Here is an 18,757-nt window from a genome sequence, read left to right on the forward strand (position 1 = left end):
CAGCCGTGCATGGTTAACCTGAAAAATAGAAGAGATGTCAGAGAGATACCAATCTCAAAGCCAGCAGTCATTCAAATTAAGTCTTTAGTCACCAAATCATTTCTATTCAGAGGTCGTTAGACATGAGGATCCTCATTTTTTTTGCCCACATTTGAATTTTGCCTCTCCAAAATGATACATCCTCATCTCTTTGGGGAACAGGGGATCTCTCCAACATGCACACATTCTGCAGCATCGTTAAGTAGCAGGTACAGGATTGTATTGTCATTAGAGTAGTACTGCAGTGGGAGTATGTGAATCCAGAGTGATTGAAAGAAATTCTACTTCCACCAGTTACAGATAGATGAACAAAGAGCATGATCCACTGCAAAATCACTGGCACTTCCCAAAGACACCAATTTTGTATGTTACGGAGGCTCACTGAACTGAGTTTATTTCAATCAGAATCAAAGCAGGTGTGCTGCTTAAGACCAGTTTCAATGAAAGAAGTGCCTCTGTCCCCAGAAGGAAGGCATTTTCACCATGTGAATTATAAATTCTCAGTATCAAATTAAAGTAAAGGCACTTCCAGAAAAGTCAGTATTTGGACTGGGAAAGAAAACACAGAAGACTACTTAAGCATCCGAGGTTATTAAGTTGCATTTTATTCCTATATTCTGAAGCCTGTATATTCTATATGCAGCCTTATAGACTGTATCATATATGTATTTTAAATTTCTGTTCCTGAGCTTTCTCTAGTCTGCCTTACCAGAATCTCAGGACCAGCAAATGTAAAGGCAGAAAACAGAACTGCTTCTGGAAAGTATGATGTTTTATATTTTGGGGATGATAGGAGAGATCAGCAATGTGAGTGGTGGGAAGAGGGAAGGAAAAGAATTGGTTTACGCTGTATGGTCCCACCAACCAACAGGTCAGAAGTAGCCTGTAGGAGCAGATACTTTCTCCTTTAAGATAGCATGTGGTTAGATATTTCCTTCTATGTCCAGGTAAAAGAAGCGGTGGGAACAGAAACGGAGGCCATAGGGCTGTAACCTTGACATTCAGACATAGGCTTGTTGAAAGGACTTGCAAGTGGAATACCTTGTTGACTCACTGCAGTTATAAACTAAAATTAGCAGAGAAAACAGAAGAGACTGCTTTTCTGGCAATTCTACTATTAAGTGGGATAAATGTAATTCTATCATTTGATGAACTCACATTTTCTGAAAAACTGTCCTGTCTCACCGAAATGCTAATAGCAGCCACTACGTTTAATTTTATCTGGCAGCTGCTTATGTCCCGTGCAATAATCCTGTTTCTGCTAGCGCTGACTGAAAACTCTCTGCAAAGCGTGGTTACAGGGACCCCCTGGACCTAGAGGCTTTAGGGTTCCGAAACTGCAGTGACTGTAGCACTCAGCTGTGCTGCACCCAACTTCGGAGGTTTGATGTTCTCAGACCTGAGCGGGGCGAACAGCAGAGCACTCCCTACAAGGCAGGTCTCCAGGACTGGTGGCCCCCCTCATTCAGAGAGGGGAAGAGGAGGCGGTGACGTAGAAACCGTCTCACACGTGGCACAGCATCAGCCTGGCAGCTTGGCTGCAGGGCTCTGGCAAAAGCAGCTGCAGGAGTTTTTCCCTCTCTAGCAGGGCTGAGGGCTGTTCACACCCACCGAGACCTCTCTGCCTTGCCTTGTTGACCCCAGGACCTCTGGGGAGGTCCCCGGAGGAACCCCTGACAGTCCCCCGTGGAGGTGTGTGTGTCACGTTTAGTGCAGGAACAAGCACACGTGTGGGAACTATGCCCGGGGTCTGAGTTTCCAGCTTCCTATCCCTTTTGTAGGGATTCCTGCTGGAACAAGAAGAGCACCAACTGGAAATAAATCATGGGTTGAAGAACTCGCGCTGACTGGGACGTGGTAGGAATGGAAAGCCTGAGCATAGAGAAGAGATGTGGGATTTATCGAGACTATAGACGTTTCTAAATCCAACTCTCAAGGCTTCTCCAACTTTGTACCCATGGATCTGCCAGCCAGCCCTGACACGGCGGGAAGGCAGTGGAGTGGCAGGCAGAGCTCACCTCAGCCCTGCAAGGAGAGAATGGAAACTGCCCCTATGTAGACGCTACCTCCACTTCCTGCAGCAATAATTTTCATATTACTCGGAGACTTAAAGGTTGCTGAAACCACAGCACTATTTGCTGGTCGCTCAAATCAGGTCATCTAAAAGTTTCCTCAGACACTGTTTGCACTGCTTTTCTTAAAATCATCCACCAGTAAGAGAAGGGCTACTAAATGCAGACCTGTTTCCGAGGGAGCAACAGCCTTACACGGAGTTGCTTAGGAAACGTAACGCATTACTCCAGGCTGCTTTGCAGAAGGCAAAATTAAGAATTTTAATTAAGAATTAAAGAATTTAATTCTTTAATTAAGAATTAAGAATTCAAAATTGCAGAAGCAGTCCAAAGGCAGAGTAAGGGGCTTTATGGAAAAAGAGGGTGTCAGCCTCCAGCTTTTTATGACACAATGAGATCTGCTTGTGATCAGAGTGCTAACGGACAAGAATGGCTTTGGACTTGTGAACACAGGGCCACAGAACCATCTGTAGCCTGATAAGAACTGCTCTGGGATCTAGTAATTTGAAAGATTTGCAAAATTTTTTTGCTCTTGTTTTTCTCGTGACTGTATGAGAGCATCTACATTCTATTAAAGCACTTTTGCTGTCTTTTGATCTTTATCATAAAATCTCTATGTAGCTTCCTGCTTCTTTATATGATGTCACTGCCACTTACAGAATTTTGATCTTCATTTACATGAAACATGCTTTGAGGTGGAATTTTAAGAAATGTGGCTTTATTACATGTTGCACTGTAACAGTGTTCACAACACCATTAAAATATTTACAAAAACTAATGTTATTACATTTCAGAGTTAAATGAGTTTATTCTCCCAATGCATCTGAGTGATTGCAAACCACTCAGATCTGCTAAAACCACAGTTGCTTTTAGGCATGTAAAGAGATTTCTCAGACACAAAGCCCAAACATTACAAAAAATCTCCACCAGTTGTGTAACTAGAAACTCTGAGTTCTTGTAGTTCAGGATTTTTGTAGCATTTTTATAGTTTATGGGAAACATCACTGACCTAACAGAATATTATAGCATCTTGAAATTGGAGTCCAGCTTCATAGCTAGAAGAACAAAATAGGATGTTGAAAAGGATTTACTCAGAGTGGAGCTTGTGATGACCAGTTCCCAGCTCTTTCCAGCACTGCCAAACATCTGTAGCACCTACTGCTCCGAGAGACAGCTGTAGAAGGCCACCAATGTGAACACTGTGGCAGAGCTTTCCTCAGTTTCTCTACACTGTGTTTTAAATTTACTGACTATACGTGCTGCTTCCTTGCTCAAGCCACAGACATTGCGAAGCACCCCAGCCGCTACAGAAGAGAAGAGCTCATCTGTGCCTTTTACTTCAGGGCTGAGATGAGTGCCCTCTTCATACCCGCACCTTTGTGTCTTCCCTGTCTTTCCTGCTGCATGACAATGTCATCTCAAACGTACTTCCCAGAAACACCCTGAGGTAATCTGCCACAGAGCAGAAATGGGAAGTGTAGGCAGCCGGAACTCACATGCCCAGTGTGGACGCGCTGATTCTGCTTTGGATTTCAGGCTATTCAGGAAGCCTGCCAGTGCAGCTGCCACGGCGGGGTCTGTTCTCAGTGGCCAACACAGTCCCAAAGAAAATACATTGTCTGGTGAAAAAAAATGTAAGGAAGATCTATCTTGTTTGTGCTTTGTCCTAAGCTAGACCTGAAGAAGCTTTGCTCGAGTGTTAGGCCTTCTCTCTGTAGGCTGCTCAACTGTACAAAATATCACATGTGAGGTGCAAGGCTCTCTCTCTTCAAAAACACCAAGAGCAGAGGTGCACCTGCCTGTAGCCTCAACCGCCAGAATCACATCAGGAATCTTACCTCCCCAGCTGGAGAGAGCTACAGCAATTTAGCAGTCTGCAGTCAGTGTTTAGGAGGGGGAAGCGCATAACTCATCAGAAGTCACGGCCCATCACTGCTCTGATGTTTCAGACCTCTGTGTAAACACAGGAATGGTAAATCTGCACAGTTGTGTTATCTGTTGCCAAAACCAGAAGAGATACTTTACTCTTCAAAGAAATGTGCAGAGTAGAATGATAGCCTCAGAACAACAATACTGAGACTGGCTTTGTCTTACAGGAGGCCTGACACAAATTTGATTTCATCAAGAGCAATTAAGTGAGGCATAAATTCAGTATAGGCAATATATTCTCAGCGAACCGAGAATTTATGCATGCTACCAGTGGTGCTGTGAAGCCAAAACAAATTTCTTATCTAAAATGTCCTTTTCATTTTCCATAAGTCAAATTAGTCAGATCTAGAAGCACTTATTATCCACCCTCAGGTATTTCTTAATATAATTGCTGAATTTCAAAGAGTGGATGCAAACATGAACACACAAATTACATTTATAATGGAAAATTATTGTAAATCTGAGCAGAGTATTTGTGAATTCCTATGTGAAGCTTTATTCTGCATGTTAACCACAGTAACACACATGCTGGGGAACTCAGTTGTGTTTGTGGTGGTAGTGGTAATATGAAAAGACAACACATAGGTAGTATTTTTCTTTATTAAAAGATATAACCGTGTGATAAATGGAACAAGAAAGGACTGAGAGGGCAGACAAGAAGCCATGAAGACCCAGAAGACTGCTACAGTATTTTCTAATAGGAGATCCAAATTAATATAAGTAATAAAATTAATATATCTTATACAGCTGTAAAGTCATGCAAACTGATTTAATCAATGCTTTATTTGGAAAGAAGGCTTAAATTAATACCCTGCCCTGACAGACAGTATTCAGTTCTGTTTTCATATGTAATTTCTTTGCAAAAAAGAAGGGATTTAAAAATCAGATTATTCTTTTGCAAGTATTGCAGGTTAAGGAAAGCACATAATCCATAATGTTCACTAAATTGTGTGCTTTGATTACTGAAAAAAAAAATCCTGTATTAAGAGTTGTGGACTCAAGAGCACCTTACAGAAAATCAGTACTTTGACATCCATGCACAAAAATATAGTAGAGCAAGACAAAAAGTGTAATTGTAACTCCAAAGGTTTGGACTGGGGCACTGTTTCATTGTTTTCTTAGTGGAGATAAGACTACTATTAAAGCAGGTCCATAACTTTTAATTTTAGAAGATGGTGTATGCAGTGGATTTTGGACCCTTTCACAAATGGAGACAATAGACAGAAAACTGGAAGTTGATACAGTGTCTGTTTTTATAGTGAAGCTATTTTAGATTATTGGAAAAAGTCATGTCTTTTCAAGTTAAAACTGATCACCACTAAAATCTCATGCTATGGAGATTTACCTTTGCAGAAAGAAAATAATTAAATTTTTGGAATTCAGAATTATTCTTCAAGAAATTCCCTTGGAAGTGAGAGACATGATTTTCCTCTAAATACCTTTCATTAGTGAACATATTTAGCCACATGATGACATTTCTTTATTTGGGTTTGGTTTTTTTTTGTTTGTTTGTTTGTTTTTTTGTTTTGTTTTGTTTTTGTTTTTTTTGTTTGTTCGTTTTTTGTTTTTTTTGTGGCGCTTTTTTTTTGTGTTTGGTTGGTTTTTTTTTTTGTTTGTTTGTTTGTTTGGTTGTTTTTTTTTTCTGGTATAAACATCAGATTTACTGATTAAAAGTACTCCAGATTTCCTTTGAGACCCTTAAAAACTAGACTCAACTTCTGACACCAGGAAATTCCTAAGCAAATTGCATGCCACTCTTAGCAGCTTGGCTGGCTGTTTGCAGAGTTCCTTTAGAAGTTCTGGATGAATAGCATCTGACCTTGGCCATTTGGACCTATTAATTTTGCCAGTTTGTTTTATAACCTCTTTCACTGATCTTCTGAATTGAGACAGCCTCTCACATGTCACCAATGAAGAAGATTCTAGTATGAGAAGCTCCCCAAGTTCCTCCACAGCAAACGTGAGCAAAAAAGCACTGATCCACCACCTCTCCTCCCCCGGAACTGTGTTCCTTATCTATAAACTGATCATCTACTGCCTTACAGACCTTTTGGGATATTCCTTGCTCCTGAAGAAGGGGGGTTTTGTTATTTTTATGTTTCTTGCAAGCTGCTCCTCAGTCTCTTTCTTGTTTTGTGTTTTCATATTCAACTTCATAGAATTTATGGTCCTCTCCTTTTGCTTCATTTCAGCACCTAACTTCTTGGAGGTTGGCTTCTTGCTGTTCACAGCCTTTTCTTGCCTGGTTCTTTAGCTCTGCTACCATCCTCTGGATCCTATCATCTCAGTAAAAGGAATATAAATATCCTTCCAAAAAAAAAAAGAAAAAACTCAAGTGTTTTTGACTTGGATTGACAAGCCCATGTTGCCCAGAAAGGATGCTTGTTTGCCTTTCTCAGAATTCAATTTAAAATTCTTGTTTTCAGTTAGAAGCATACGTTGGACTTCACAAAAGAAAAGGAAATGATATAGCATTTTATATATGCATGTAAGCAGCTTTGAAGTTTTCTTTCTGATGAAATAAAATGTGAAGTGTGAAGTCTGAGAAACAAGAAGCAGGATGAAAGAAAGGCAAAGCCAGTTCTCTGAGCATGCAAAAATAAGAGGAACTAGGTTTGTGATCTTGTAAAATACTATGCACATCACCTATAAGTACACACATACGCAAAAAGTTCCATGTGGACACTGATGTTTAAATATAAGCATGTCTACATTTCCCTGGATTGCTTCCCTGGCTTGGTGTTTGGCCCAAGTTGCATGCTTCATCTTTCTGTTGAGACAGTGATTTACATTTTCAGGGCTCCTACCTTCATCCCTGCAACATTGCTTTGAGGTTCTACTGCCAACCTGCGAACAACCTGGAGCTTAACTTAACTTACAAACTTATTTAATAAACAGCTCTGTGCTTTTTCCTCCAGCCTCTGACACAGCTAAAAGACACTGCCTGTAAATATCTTACTCCTTGACTTTCCCCTAGTAGTTTCCCAGAGCTGCTCTCTGCTAGTGTGGAATTAAAACCTCAGATACTGCTATGAGATCACCACCCATCATCAACAGCATTACTGGTTTACCCTTCTCGTGTTCTCCATGCTCCTTCATTTTCCTTCTGTATCCACCTCTATGATCTATCTTTTTACAGGAGTAGCAATAAGCTGTGACAAGTTAAAATCACCATCTTGTCTTACATTTATATGGTACCCACTATACCAAGACAGTGTTGCAGTACACAAAACTAACAACGATGCCATCCTTGGCAGAATATTAAAAACCCAGACCTTTGAAAATACTGTAGCAAGAAGGGCTACTAAAATATTAATGCTTGGTTGCTACATAGGACTTAATATATATGTAATTGGCTGTATCATTATTGGATGTGTACTGCGCATATGCATCAATTGTTTGCTTAATTTTTGAAGGGGAAGTGTTATTTTTTTTAGCCTGAAAGACTTTTTCCTGTCCTTGGGTGAGTTTTCTGCAATATTTATTTGTATATGTATGAATATATTTTCACTTTTACTCCAAACTTTTAAAAACTAATGTGAGAGTGTAAAGGGGATTTTGTATAAATGAAACAAAAGACTATCAGGACAGCTTATTTACCAGATACATGAATTTTTAAACCTGTTTATTCATCTGCAGGAGGATAATTCACCTAGGAACCAATTTCTGCCATTATTCCCGTAGGTGGTCTTTTGCTAATCTTTTTAAGAGTTTCCTGGGACACCCACAGGACCCACTGCCTTTGGTATATTAGATCTTTACACAGCTTAGCAAATATACAAGAAAAAAAGAAAAGTATTATGGACTGGTAAGATGATTGTGGTGGGTTGAGCTTGGCTGGCTTCCAGACACCCACCTAGCCGCTCTCTCATTCCTGTTCCTCAACAGGACAGGGGAGAAAACAAGATGAAAAACCTTGTGGGTCATGATAAAGGCAGCGATCACTTACCAGCTACCAAAATGGGCAGAACAGATTCGACTTGGGGAAAGTTAATTATTTATCGCAAATTAAAATAAGTTTGGATAGTGAGAAATGAAGATTAAAAGATTAAAGCAACACTTTCCCCCGGCTCCCTCTTCCCAGGCTCATCTTCACTGCTTTATTCCTGACTTCACTGCCCTCATCCCTCACCACGCTGAGAGGTGCAGGGGGATGGGGCTTGTGGGGTCGGTCCATAACAGCTCCTCTCTTCTCTGCTGCTCGTTCCTCCCCACACTGTTCCCCTGCTCCAGCATTGGTCCTCCATGGGCTGCAGCCCTTCAGGCTAAACCTGCTCCAGCACAGGTTCTGTAAGTACTGCATATCCACTGTAGGGATGGATGCAGAACAACCTAAGTGTGTTAAATCAAGCAAGGTTTGTTTGGAGTTGTGCCTTTTATTTGACCAGCTGTTGCATCTGGTGAACATAAAAACTATAGCTTAGAGTATGTAAATCATTCCAGGGCTGTTCTAGAAACAGTTAAAAGCTCCACATTTAAACTTTGCCTTCCAAGTGTCTTGGGAGAAAATGATTCAGAAAGCTGGTAACGCTGCAAGGGTTTGTCTGCACCAGGTACAGGACAGTTATTTAGCATCGTGATGCTCCATGGTTAAGTATGACCGCCTTGTAGAAACATAATATATTTGTTGGTCACTCGGCACCCTGTGTTTCGTACTGATATATCAGCCTCAAATAGTATGTCTGTGTTTAAAAGACTTCTCTGGAGAGCACTTTTTTTTTTGCAATATGTTGTACTGCATACAGCTTGACCCTGGCTTCCTGGTGCTAACCACAACATAAAAGCTGAGGTAAAGCTACATTGGTTTCCAAGCTTAAATGATCATTCCTAATAATCAGGGAGGTTTTGTTTAAGAAATCAGTGAAAAATTTCTCTCTAGTGCTCTGGATGCATTTACATTCCTCCAGACTGAGGTAAATATTTAGTATTTAATTACATACTACAGCTAATGACATGACGGTCTATGTCTCCCGTGATCTATCACCACTAGACACTATGTGGGCACATTAAAGGTGAAGCCAGAATGTAGTCCTAATCCAGAGAAAACCTTGGTTAAAACCTGGTCAATTTGACAACAGCCAGAAATCATTATAACCATTTCAGAGAAAAAAAAACCCATCCAACTTTCAACTTTCTACTGAATCCTCAATTTCCAGAAAGAAATAATCCAGACTAGCACTTAAAAGATCACCAAGAACTTGCTAGAATCTCCAGCTTGGGAGAGACCTTGCACGTAATTTAAAAGTAAAATCTCCTTGCTGATACAAAAATCCCAGGCTTGTCCTTTTGAAGTGCAATAGGAACATTACAAACTGTGATGTTTGAACAGACCTGCTTCAGTCTCCGTTTAAAGAAAGTCATTAAGTTGCTCAAACTTATGAACAGTAGCTCAAGTGGGCAGGCACAAAGCAGAACCAAGAATCAACACATCTATTTAAATGCCCTTTCCATCTATTTAGGGAGACTTGTGCACACAATCTTCTTTTCATAAAGCAAGATCAATTCTCAGCATTTGAGAAAAACACAGAAGTTGACACAGCCAATTTTAATATAAAGTAAACAAGAAAAGTTTATCAATCCAGTGAAATGGGCTTGAGGGGCTCAAATCTATTCTCTCGTGTGAGACACACAGAGTGTGTGGATTGAAAGGCTGTATTTGAGGACTGTGATATTGCATCAGAGAATATGCAGTGTTAGAATTATCTGTTAGAAGGGTCTGGAGTCTGTCAGTGAAAGACAGGGGAAATGAAAAAGAAGAGAAAACTTGTCTGTGCAATCACGTTCCTTTTCATAGTCCTGCTACTGCATGGCTTCAGCTAAAAGCACAAATGGTCATCCGCTGTCCCCTTCCTGTTTATCACACTCATTTGAAGCGTTTCCCATAACCTAGTTTAACAGTCAAACAGTCTTCAGGAGGAAGAAGTCATAAAAAGACCTTGAAATGGAGAATGAAGAGGGTTACACAGAACTTCATTTCAAAGCCAGGAAGAAAAGCTCCAATGCAGGTGAGCGTACAGGTGTTTATGGCATGCCGTCAGATTTGTTCTGTAAGTAACATATCTTGTATTTGTGTTATCATGAAAAAACACAAATCTGCTAAAATTTTACTTGGTGCTACTAAAGTTGACGATGACGTATGGCAGTATACAGACAGATATGATAGATAGTAGATAAAATGCAGTACTAATAGTACCACCAGGCTTGGAACACTGGTGCTGACTCTCCCGGTGCAAATTGGAGACCAGGAGACAGAGCATATAAGGAAAAGGAGGCAGTAGCTGGCAGCACGTTTGGCAGTGGTCTCAGCTCATTACCTGTTGAAATTTTCTCTGGGGATTTTCATTAGATTTTTTTGTTTCGCTTTGTTTTGTTTTCAGGAATCACAGCTATGAAGAATTTAAGACTAATTTGAAGAATTTAAGACCAATATAAAAACTGTAAGACAGTAACTTACTGTCCAGTCAGCCTTTTCAACAACTTCTGGGGATTTTGTCTCAAGTGTCAAGAGCAGCAAGGGAGAACATACAAATGTATATGCTGGAAGGCTTTCAAGCTCATCCCTTGCTAACTTTTATTTCTTTTAAGTGTCCAAGGGAAGAGCTTCTCAGATCACAAATAGCAAATCCTCAGAGAAATTAGACATCCAGTTTTCAAACTGTTAATTAGCTATGATGATCAGTTCCTGAAAAATCCTGGCTGCACATTTATGCAAGAACAATTTTTAGTAGAAAAAACCCAAAAGCCAACTTCAGTTACCCAGTATGGCAGGATAAATTATGTGCAATTTTATTGATGTAAATTACGTCAGTTTGTCTATTATTACAAATTATTCAGACCTTGTGTTTTTGCTGCAGTAATAGCACAAAACCAGCAAAACTGAGAAAAAAAATATCAGAAAACAGATCATAAAAAATAATATTTATTTAGCTAAGAATTTTCATTGGTCTTTAAAACATTTGCCAAAGCGCACAAAAACATTGGTGTAATGGAATAGATTGAATATTTCCATTTGAAAGAGGTAGAAAGTCAGACAAAGCATATGTGAATATACATGGAATGGTACATGACCACAAACGGGCAGAGCACACAGTGACAAAGCCGGGTTAAAAATGCTCTATCTCCACCATCTACCTGCACAACTTGGTAGCATGACACAAAAGGGCAGTAGGAAGACTTCAGACAAGCAACTGAAGAGAACAGTGCTTTCATTTAGCTTGTTAAACAGTGCACTGCATGCTGAGTTTCTGCTTGTAGTGAAAGGTGTGTGAGCTAGCGTTAGACCCGACGTGGACTAGTCATGATAGCATGATATACATACCAAATGCAGAAGTCTCTTCACCGAAGTGGTTAGAAATGGTCACAGTGCCTTATTGGCATGATCTAGTGCAATATTTGTGCCAGTTCATGTGGAACAGAAGGAAGACTGCGATGCAGAGCTCCCCTTCCCCGTCTTGGCTGCGGTGCGTGCTGCAGAGCTGTCTTGAGAAGCTAGGCAAAAACGGGGCTGTTAGCCAGGCCGTTGCTGCTACCAGAGCCCACCCCGGGTAGCTGGGCACTAATCTCAGTATTTCCACAAGTCACTGTTACTGTTTTGCCTTCAGACTAGCCATTGTGCAAATCGTGACAGAGTTAAGATTAGTCTTCAGCTATCCTAATTGCCTTTATTTTTTTATGTCAAAATCATTGCACAGCACCCAAAGGAAGAAGGAAAACTCACACAGATGCTTAACCATGATATGTTGCATGGCTAGCAAAAAGTACTGCATTCTGTCTACATATATTTGCCATCCAAATAGGGCGGCAATATAGAAACATTGGGGAGTAGCTGTTTGAATATTTAGAGATGACTAGTCACAGCATTTCCCATGCAAGTATGATTGAATAGACAGATGAGGATAAAAGCTGTTTGACTGTACAAAATGGTGATAGCTAGAAATGAGGCATGAAGTGAAAGTGTTAGTGGGAACGAGTTTATCATGTAGCACAAAGTTCAAGTTGTTTCATGGTGTGAAATACAGCTCCATGCATTACGTTTTTGAAATAATAGTGTAGAAGCAGAGAACTTTTCAAAAAGGTGCTTCACATCTGATCCGAACCACCAGCATTTGAAATGTAATGGCTTTTAAAGGATACTTCCATGGTGTACTTCCTAATCTCATTTACTAGTTAGAGAACAAGTTCTCTACATGGTGAAACGTTTTTGCATCCTGTTTTCTCTCCCAAGAACCGCCATTTCCATGAAATGGAAAATCATCCTTCTGTTATTCTCTGACTTTACTCCTGGGTCGTAACTTAGGGAAGGTACACATGTGAAATCTTTTTTCCCATGAAGTTAAGCTTGGGCAAAGAGAACGGTGTATCATGACTTGGTCTTTCTAGGAGACTCACAAAGTATTTCCTGAAAAAACTAGGAAGAAAAATTAACATTTCATTTTCTGCACAGCTGGGCAACTTCTTACTGTTCTCCTACCTGCTCCAAGGAATCCTATGAGATATCATAGATCATCTTTTATGCCTCGGTTATTTTAAAGAGCTTTGCTGTATTGTGGCTTACATTAACTGAATCACTACCCCTTCCAAGAGCACTCTGGCAACCCACTGGAATGATTCCAGCGCTGGGCTCTTGAGACAGTGAGTGATCTGGAGAAGTGACACAGGAGGAGAGGCTGAGAGAACTGGCTTTGTGCAGCCCTAAGAGGAGAAGGCTGAAGGGAGCCTTATCTTTAACTACTGAATGGGAGGGTATAGAGAAGACCGAGCCAAACTGTTTTTGAAGGTGCACATTGAAAGGCATAAGTTTGAACATGAAAAATTACAATTTGATACAAGAAAATTTTTCTTACTGTGGTCAAACACTAGGACAGGAGCCTGGAAAGGCTGTAGAGTCCCCATCCTTGGAGATATTTAGAAATTGGTGGGACAAAGCCTTGAGAAACCTGCTGTAGCCTGACTCAACTTAAGCAGGACTCTGGACGAGATGACATTCCTTCCAGCCCACATAGTTCTGTGATTCTATGTCAAGGCATGTAGAAATTCTGAAATAAAGTGAGTGAGCAAACAGAAGCAGCGGGTTTCACTAAAAATTGCTATGGCAGGAGTGTGACAGTCCTACAAGAATAAATTTTAAGATTGTTGGGTAATACTGAGAAGGAGGATTCACCATGACTGTGCATTTCAAGGCTTTTCTGATTTTAATGAAAAGTAATTTTCTTCGACTTGCAAAGGAGCTCATTTTTGCATCTCTATTCACTTGCCTTAATCAAGCATCCAGACAGCAGAGAATCCCTGTTTAATGTATTGCTACTTAATTTTTCAAGCATTTTGTAGCAATTTTCCAGGTGGGAATGGCTGAATATCAAGGACTCAATTAAAAAAAAAAAACAAACCTCCAAATTATAATATAGTCTTTTCTAAAGGACTGTGACTTGGCATCCAGTGTACAGGTGATAAAACTGATCAGTGGGTCCTGGAGTTAAAGAGTTTAATTTTCAGAGAATCTACTGGTACTTTCTTGATTGATAGTGTTGGTATTCATAGCCCTAGAACCTAATTTCTCTTCTTATACGTTATATACATCTCTTTCCCTCCAACTGTTATAAACTTCAGTTCTTTCTTTTTCACTAAGTTTGTGAGTTTTTCTTTAGCAATGTTTGTTAAGTGCTTGCTGTAGCTTCTATCAGTCTTCATGATATCAGCAAGTGACATCCTCCTGCTATGAAGAAGTAGAAACTGTTCAAAACCTCAAATGAACTGGCAAGCAGTGAAGGGAGCATGAGAAAATTCAAGCCCCCAAAACATTTTCATAAATGAAAATTTTTTAGAAAAAAAAACCAACTCGATATGCAGGAAGGGAAAAAGCAATTGTGACAAAGCACATGGCAAAGTGACAGTGATGCGTGTTCTGTCTGAAAGATGTCCAGAGAAACCTAGATTTATGTCCTGGGTAGCAATTCATGCTGTGTTTGTAAAACCTTCTTATTTCTTGCAGAACTTCCCTCTAATTCTTCAGGGTTGTGGTATCTTGCTGCTCTCTCAGGATTTCTGAATGTTGTATTTCTGGGAGCTGTGATCACATTAATTCAGCAATGTGAGTGACCAAGTTAAATGCTTTTAATTCCTGTGAAACTGACAGGTATTAATCCTTAACTTCAACAAGTTTTTTAAACAAACTGTTTTGATAAGGTGACAAGACCACTCATGCTTTCTACTATTGTGTTTTTGATGAAGGAGGGAGGGAGTCATGAGCATGTTGGGGCTGTGGATCTGCAGAAGGTCAGTGGATTTCTGAGGACTGTAGCATGAAGTGTATGAAGAGGGCTAGAGACTTTCTTACTTTTCAGTCCCTCAACCTGAGAGTCCCTCCTATTCCTTTCCAAAATTGAACAAATCACCAAGATTTTGAGCCAAAGAATCCATCCATCCATCCATCCATCCATCCATCCATCCATCCATCCATCCATCCATCCATCCATCCATCCATCCATCCATCCATCCATCCATCCATCCATCCATCCATCCATCCATCCATCCATCCATCCATCCATCCATCCATCCATCCATCCATCCATCCATCCATCCATCCTTCCTTCCTTCTTTCCTTCCTTCCTTCCATCCATCCATCCATCCATCTATCCATCCATCATCCATTTGGAAAAACTCAGTAATGAAACAGAATTCATTCCAGGTATATGGTAAAATTGGAACCCCTGCTATCTGCTCCTCCCCTCATCCTCACAGCCAGTCTTCACCTCCTGATGCCCTGCTTTGCTTACCTTAAGTCTCAGCCAGTCCTTCCTGGTGTGTACAATAGGAATGTGAGATGGATTTCAGGGATGGGTGAGATAGGAGGCTGGAAGATAGTACACGTAGTTGGAAATGACCTCTCTATACAGAAATAAAAATGTGTGCCTTTAAGTTTATAAAAGTGGCCTTTTCATTGTCTGCAGAATTTGTGCAGAAGCACTGGATCGCTGCCAGCATTGATCACATGTGTACAGATCTTACTTATCCAGCACAGATGTGTGCCATTATCACTGAACATCTAAACTTAGAGTTCAGAGAGAAATGGTTGCAGTTGTCCTGGTCAAGCAAGTTGAACAAGTTTTTAGGTTGCCATCAACAAACATCTGAATATTGATCAAGGAGTCTAATTTTAGTTTCCTCCTTTAGAAAATCTTGGCCTGGTAGTATCAATGTTCGGCCTGTTTCTGGATATCAAAATCACTTTGCACATAAAAATCACTTGAGAACACAGGAGAAAATGAGAATTCAGAAGCAATTCTGGGCATGAGTGTCCTTCAGAGTCAGCTGTTCTCCCTTTCTCTGGATGCAAGTTCTGTCCCCTCATATCAAGTTATTCTTTTCTGAAATAAGCTCAATACCAATTTCAGGAAATGGAAAAATCAAAGGCACAACCATGTTATTTTAAAGAAAACTGTTACATACCATGTTGTCAAAAGCATGATGATACTCTACACTGACTTTGTGAATTCAGTCACTTCATGTATTTGTTTATTGTCTATGATTTGGATGTTCAACTCTTCAGCTCCATTTACAGGAGAGCTGGAAGGACAAACGAGCAATTTGAGTTGTCACTTAAAGCTCCATAGAAAAATGATATGGGGTTTCGATACAGTTCACTTGTGAGTTTTACATTAAAATGTTGGAGATTCTTGTCCAGGTGGCTTTCTACCAAGTGGCATGTCAGAGCCCAGAGGAAATCTTTCTGAAAGTGACAGCATCTTTGAGGAAGATCTTAATGAAAACAGCTTACTGACTACATTAAAGGAAAGCTTATGCATGAATACAAATGGTAAGGAAAAAAAATCCCTCGTAGCAGATTTTGAAGCTCTTGAAAGATTAATATAAAAATAAACACCTGAACAAAGGAATTGAGCTTTGGGTACTAGAATAAGCATGCTTATATTGATAAAGATGTACAAAGTGATCTATTTCAGAGTTCTATCCTTGAAAACTTCAGTTTAAGCAAAAATTAAAGTGGAGCATCATTGCTGAAGGTCTGTGCTATTTCTACATGGATGCCATTGAATTGTACTACTCTCAGGGATTTCAGCAGAGCTGGGATTTTACCCATGGCTTTTACCCCAAATATTATGTTTAGTAATACAAATAAAATGTTTAGTACCCCAAATATTATGTTTAGTAATACAAATAAAATGTTTAGTACACTTATCTAGAGTTCAGAAATATTGAAAGGCACAGAGTGACCACTAGTCAAAGAATGACTATCCTTATTACCACTGTAAAGCAGGGACAATGTGTTTTCTTAAAATGAGCTATGCCATCACAATTTCTGCCCTGTCCCTGGTTTAAAGCTTCTTTACTTTCTTATTCAAAAGCTGCAGAAAAATCAGGAACCAATAATAATGGTGTCAGTTGCATAAAAAAACCCACCCAACCTAATCAAAAACAATTGACAAAAATCCCTTCACCCCAAACTCTTCACAGACACCAGATGTGAACTCTGCCCCACCGGCTGGAAGCTGCATTATGGGAGATGTTATTTCTACTCAGAAACTCGTGACACCTGGGAAAATAGTAGAAATTATTGCTCAGGAAAAAAATCTGAGCTCCTGGTTATAGAGGATGAGACTGAAATGGTAAGCTTGTAAGGTACTCTGTGGTTTAAATGTTCTTTTTACTTATAATTTGTGAATTCACATATGGAAGTATAGCTTTCCATGTGTTTTTAGAAGCCATTTATAATCCAGATGTGCTTATAAAAGGCATTGTCAGTGGAAAGTGCTCTGATGATTGGCTTCTGCATGTTAAGAAACATTTGTGTCAAACAGAAGATCATTAGCCTACATTTCATTTAAATAAATGTGATGATATGCCTACAGATTATCTCCTGAAAGAAGCAGTTGGTATTTGAAGGATTCTTGCATGTTTTATTCCAAATCAAACCTGTTCAGAACTATGCTGTCATAAAGGCTGTTGCCTTTTTTGGGGGATGAAGCTGTTTCTTTATACATTGTTAATTTTCAAATGTTAGTACCAGGTCTGCAGCAATAGAAACAACAGTTCTGTGGACCAAATCCTAACCTCTAGTGTGACTTTGCTGTGCTCCTGATTTTGTTTAAAGGTGACCAGCTTCAGAGTCACTTCTAGTGCACCCAGGAGGGTAAGCTGGCAAAACCATCACCTCCCTTCTTTGTAGTGGGGGAAAAGAGATCACTTCAGCTCCTGTAATTCAGATCAGCCTGATCCTCTTCTAAAATGTGCTAGTAGAATGGACCTGGGGCCAGTAAGGAACCAAAGGTTAGATCCTTGATTGCTCTGTTTACCATCATTGGCCAGGGTACTGGGTGTAGTTCACAATCTGAACTCATTTCCATGTGTTTTGTTTTGTTTTGGTATGTTTTTGTGTTTTGTTGTTGTTGTTGTTGTTTTGTTTTTTTTATTTGGTTTTTGGTTTTTTGTTTGTTTGTTTGTTTGTTTTTTCTCAATATCTTGGAAACATCCTCTGGAATCTTTGGGCATGCACGCTTTGCTGGTTTAAAAATATTAATTACCAATATACATTGCTGGTGCTGTCATTATTATGACAGTTCAAAGACATACCTCTCTCTAGGATTTCTTAAACAAACTGAAGAATAAAGACATTGGATTTGTTTGGACTGGATTAAGATTTGATGAGGAGGAAGGAAGATGGGTATGGCTCAATGATCCCAACCATTCTGGGCACAGGTAAGTTCATTTTGGAGTCAATCTGTGTTGGTTTCCACGATGTGTTTTCCACCTGCTGTGCCCGGGCTGTTCAGCCATTAGACTGTGAGAAAGTAGTAGCAAGATGTCAGGACTCATACTCCAGTTAGGCAGCTCAGCCTATTATGATTTTTCTCAGTACAGAACTCTGATCAAGACATGCAGTTGAAAAGTGAAATTCCTTGACAGCTCTCAGAAAAGGAACTAATTTTGTTAGGAGATACCTATGCTGTGTAAGCTTTATACTTCCAGCTGCATAACAAATAGGGAAACAAAGAAAGGATGCAGCTTACTAAACAAATAAAACCTGTCTGCATGTCAGAGAATTAAAAGAGTGACAGCATAAAGACCTTGTATATGCAGACAATTTTTTTCAATGATCTTCATATGTGTGTGTTGTTTGGCTTGTGCAGTTTTACAATAAAAGGAAGGAAGAAAGAAGAAAAATGTGCTGCCTATAAATTGACAAAAATGCATGCTGATAACTGCCACTCCCTGTACAAGTGGATTTGCAAGAAGACTGCAGTCCTTCTGGGAATCTAAGATATTGTAAAGTGCAAGTGAATAGGGTCTTTGAAGGGTCTTTGATGTTTACAACACTTCACAGTGGGTAGGACACCTGATATAAAATGAAGGGGAAATTGTTGACCTGAATTGTGAGGTATCAATGCATTGTGATTCTATTTGTGATTAAAGTCCAAGAAGATTTCAGGCTTGTGTCTCTTCTTTTTTTCAGGGTGAAAGTATAAAATCAATGTGTGTTTGTGCACTCTGATGCATTGCCCCTTAGAGATATTAAAATAAGGAGTTTACTAATTTTAAGTAGCTTATAGAGTCTAAGAGTTGTGTAAACCACAGGTAAAATAAACAGGTTTTATACCAGCCTGGCAACTAGATCCTACAGCAGGCAAGAAGTTGCTGTTGCTACTTACTTCAGGTAAAGAGGTGATAATCAGTGCTATGCACTTAAATGAGCCTGCAAATCTCAC

General features: G+C 39.7%; 1 protein-coding gene across 1 annotated transcript; it reads left to right on the plus strand.

The window, feature by feature from the left end:
* Positions 1-9,973: 9,973 nt before the first annotated feature.
* On the plus strand, positions 9,974-18,479 carry LOC104361161 (killer cell lectin-like receptor subfamily F member 1). The gene is made up of 6 exons (XM_032995033.2): positions 9,974-10,045; positions 14,029-14,127; positions 15,721-15,852; positions 16,509-16,660; positions 17,635-17,750; positions 18,182-18,479. Exons 1-6 carry the CDS (start codon positions 9,982-9,984, stop codon positions 18,309-18,311), a joined length of 693 nt encoding a protein of 230 aa, XP_032850924.2. The 5' UTR covers positions 9,974-9,981; the 3' UTR covers positions 18,312-18,479.
* Positions 18,480-18,757: the final 278 nt, after the last annotated feature.

Source organism: Tyto alba, unplaced genomic scaffold (genome assembly GCF_018691265.1).
Source record: "Tyto alba isolate M040663 unplaced genomic scaffold, T.alba_DEE_v4.0 Super-Scaffold_21, whole genome shotgun sequence".
Taxonomy (NCBI): domain Eukaryota; kingdom Metazoa; phylum Chordata; class Aves; order Strigiformes; family Tytonidae; genus Tyto; species Tyto alba.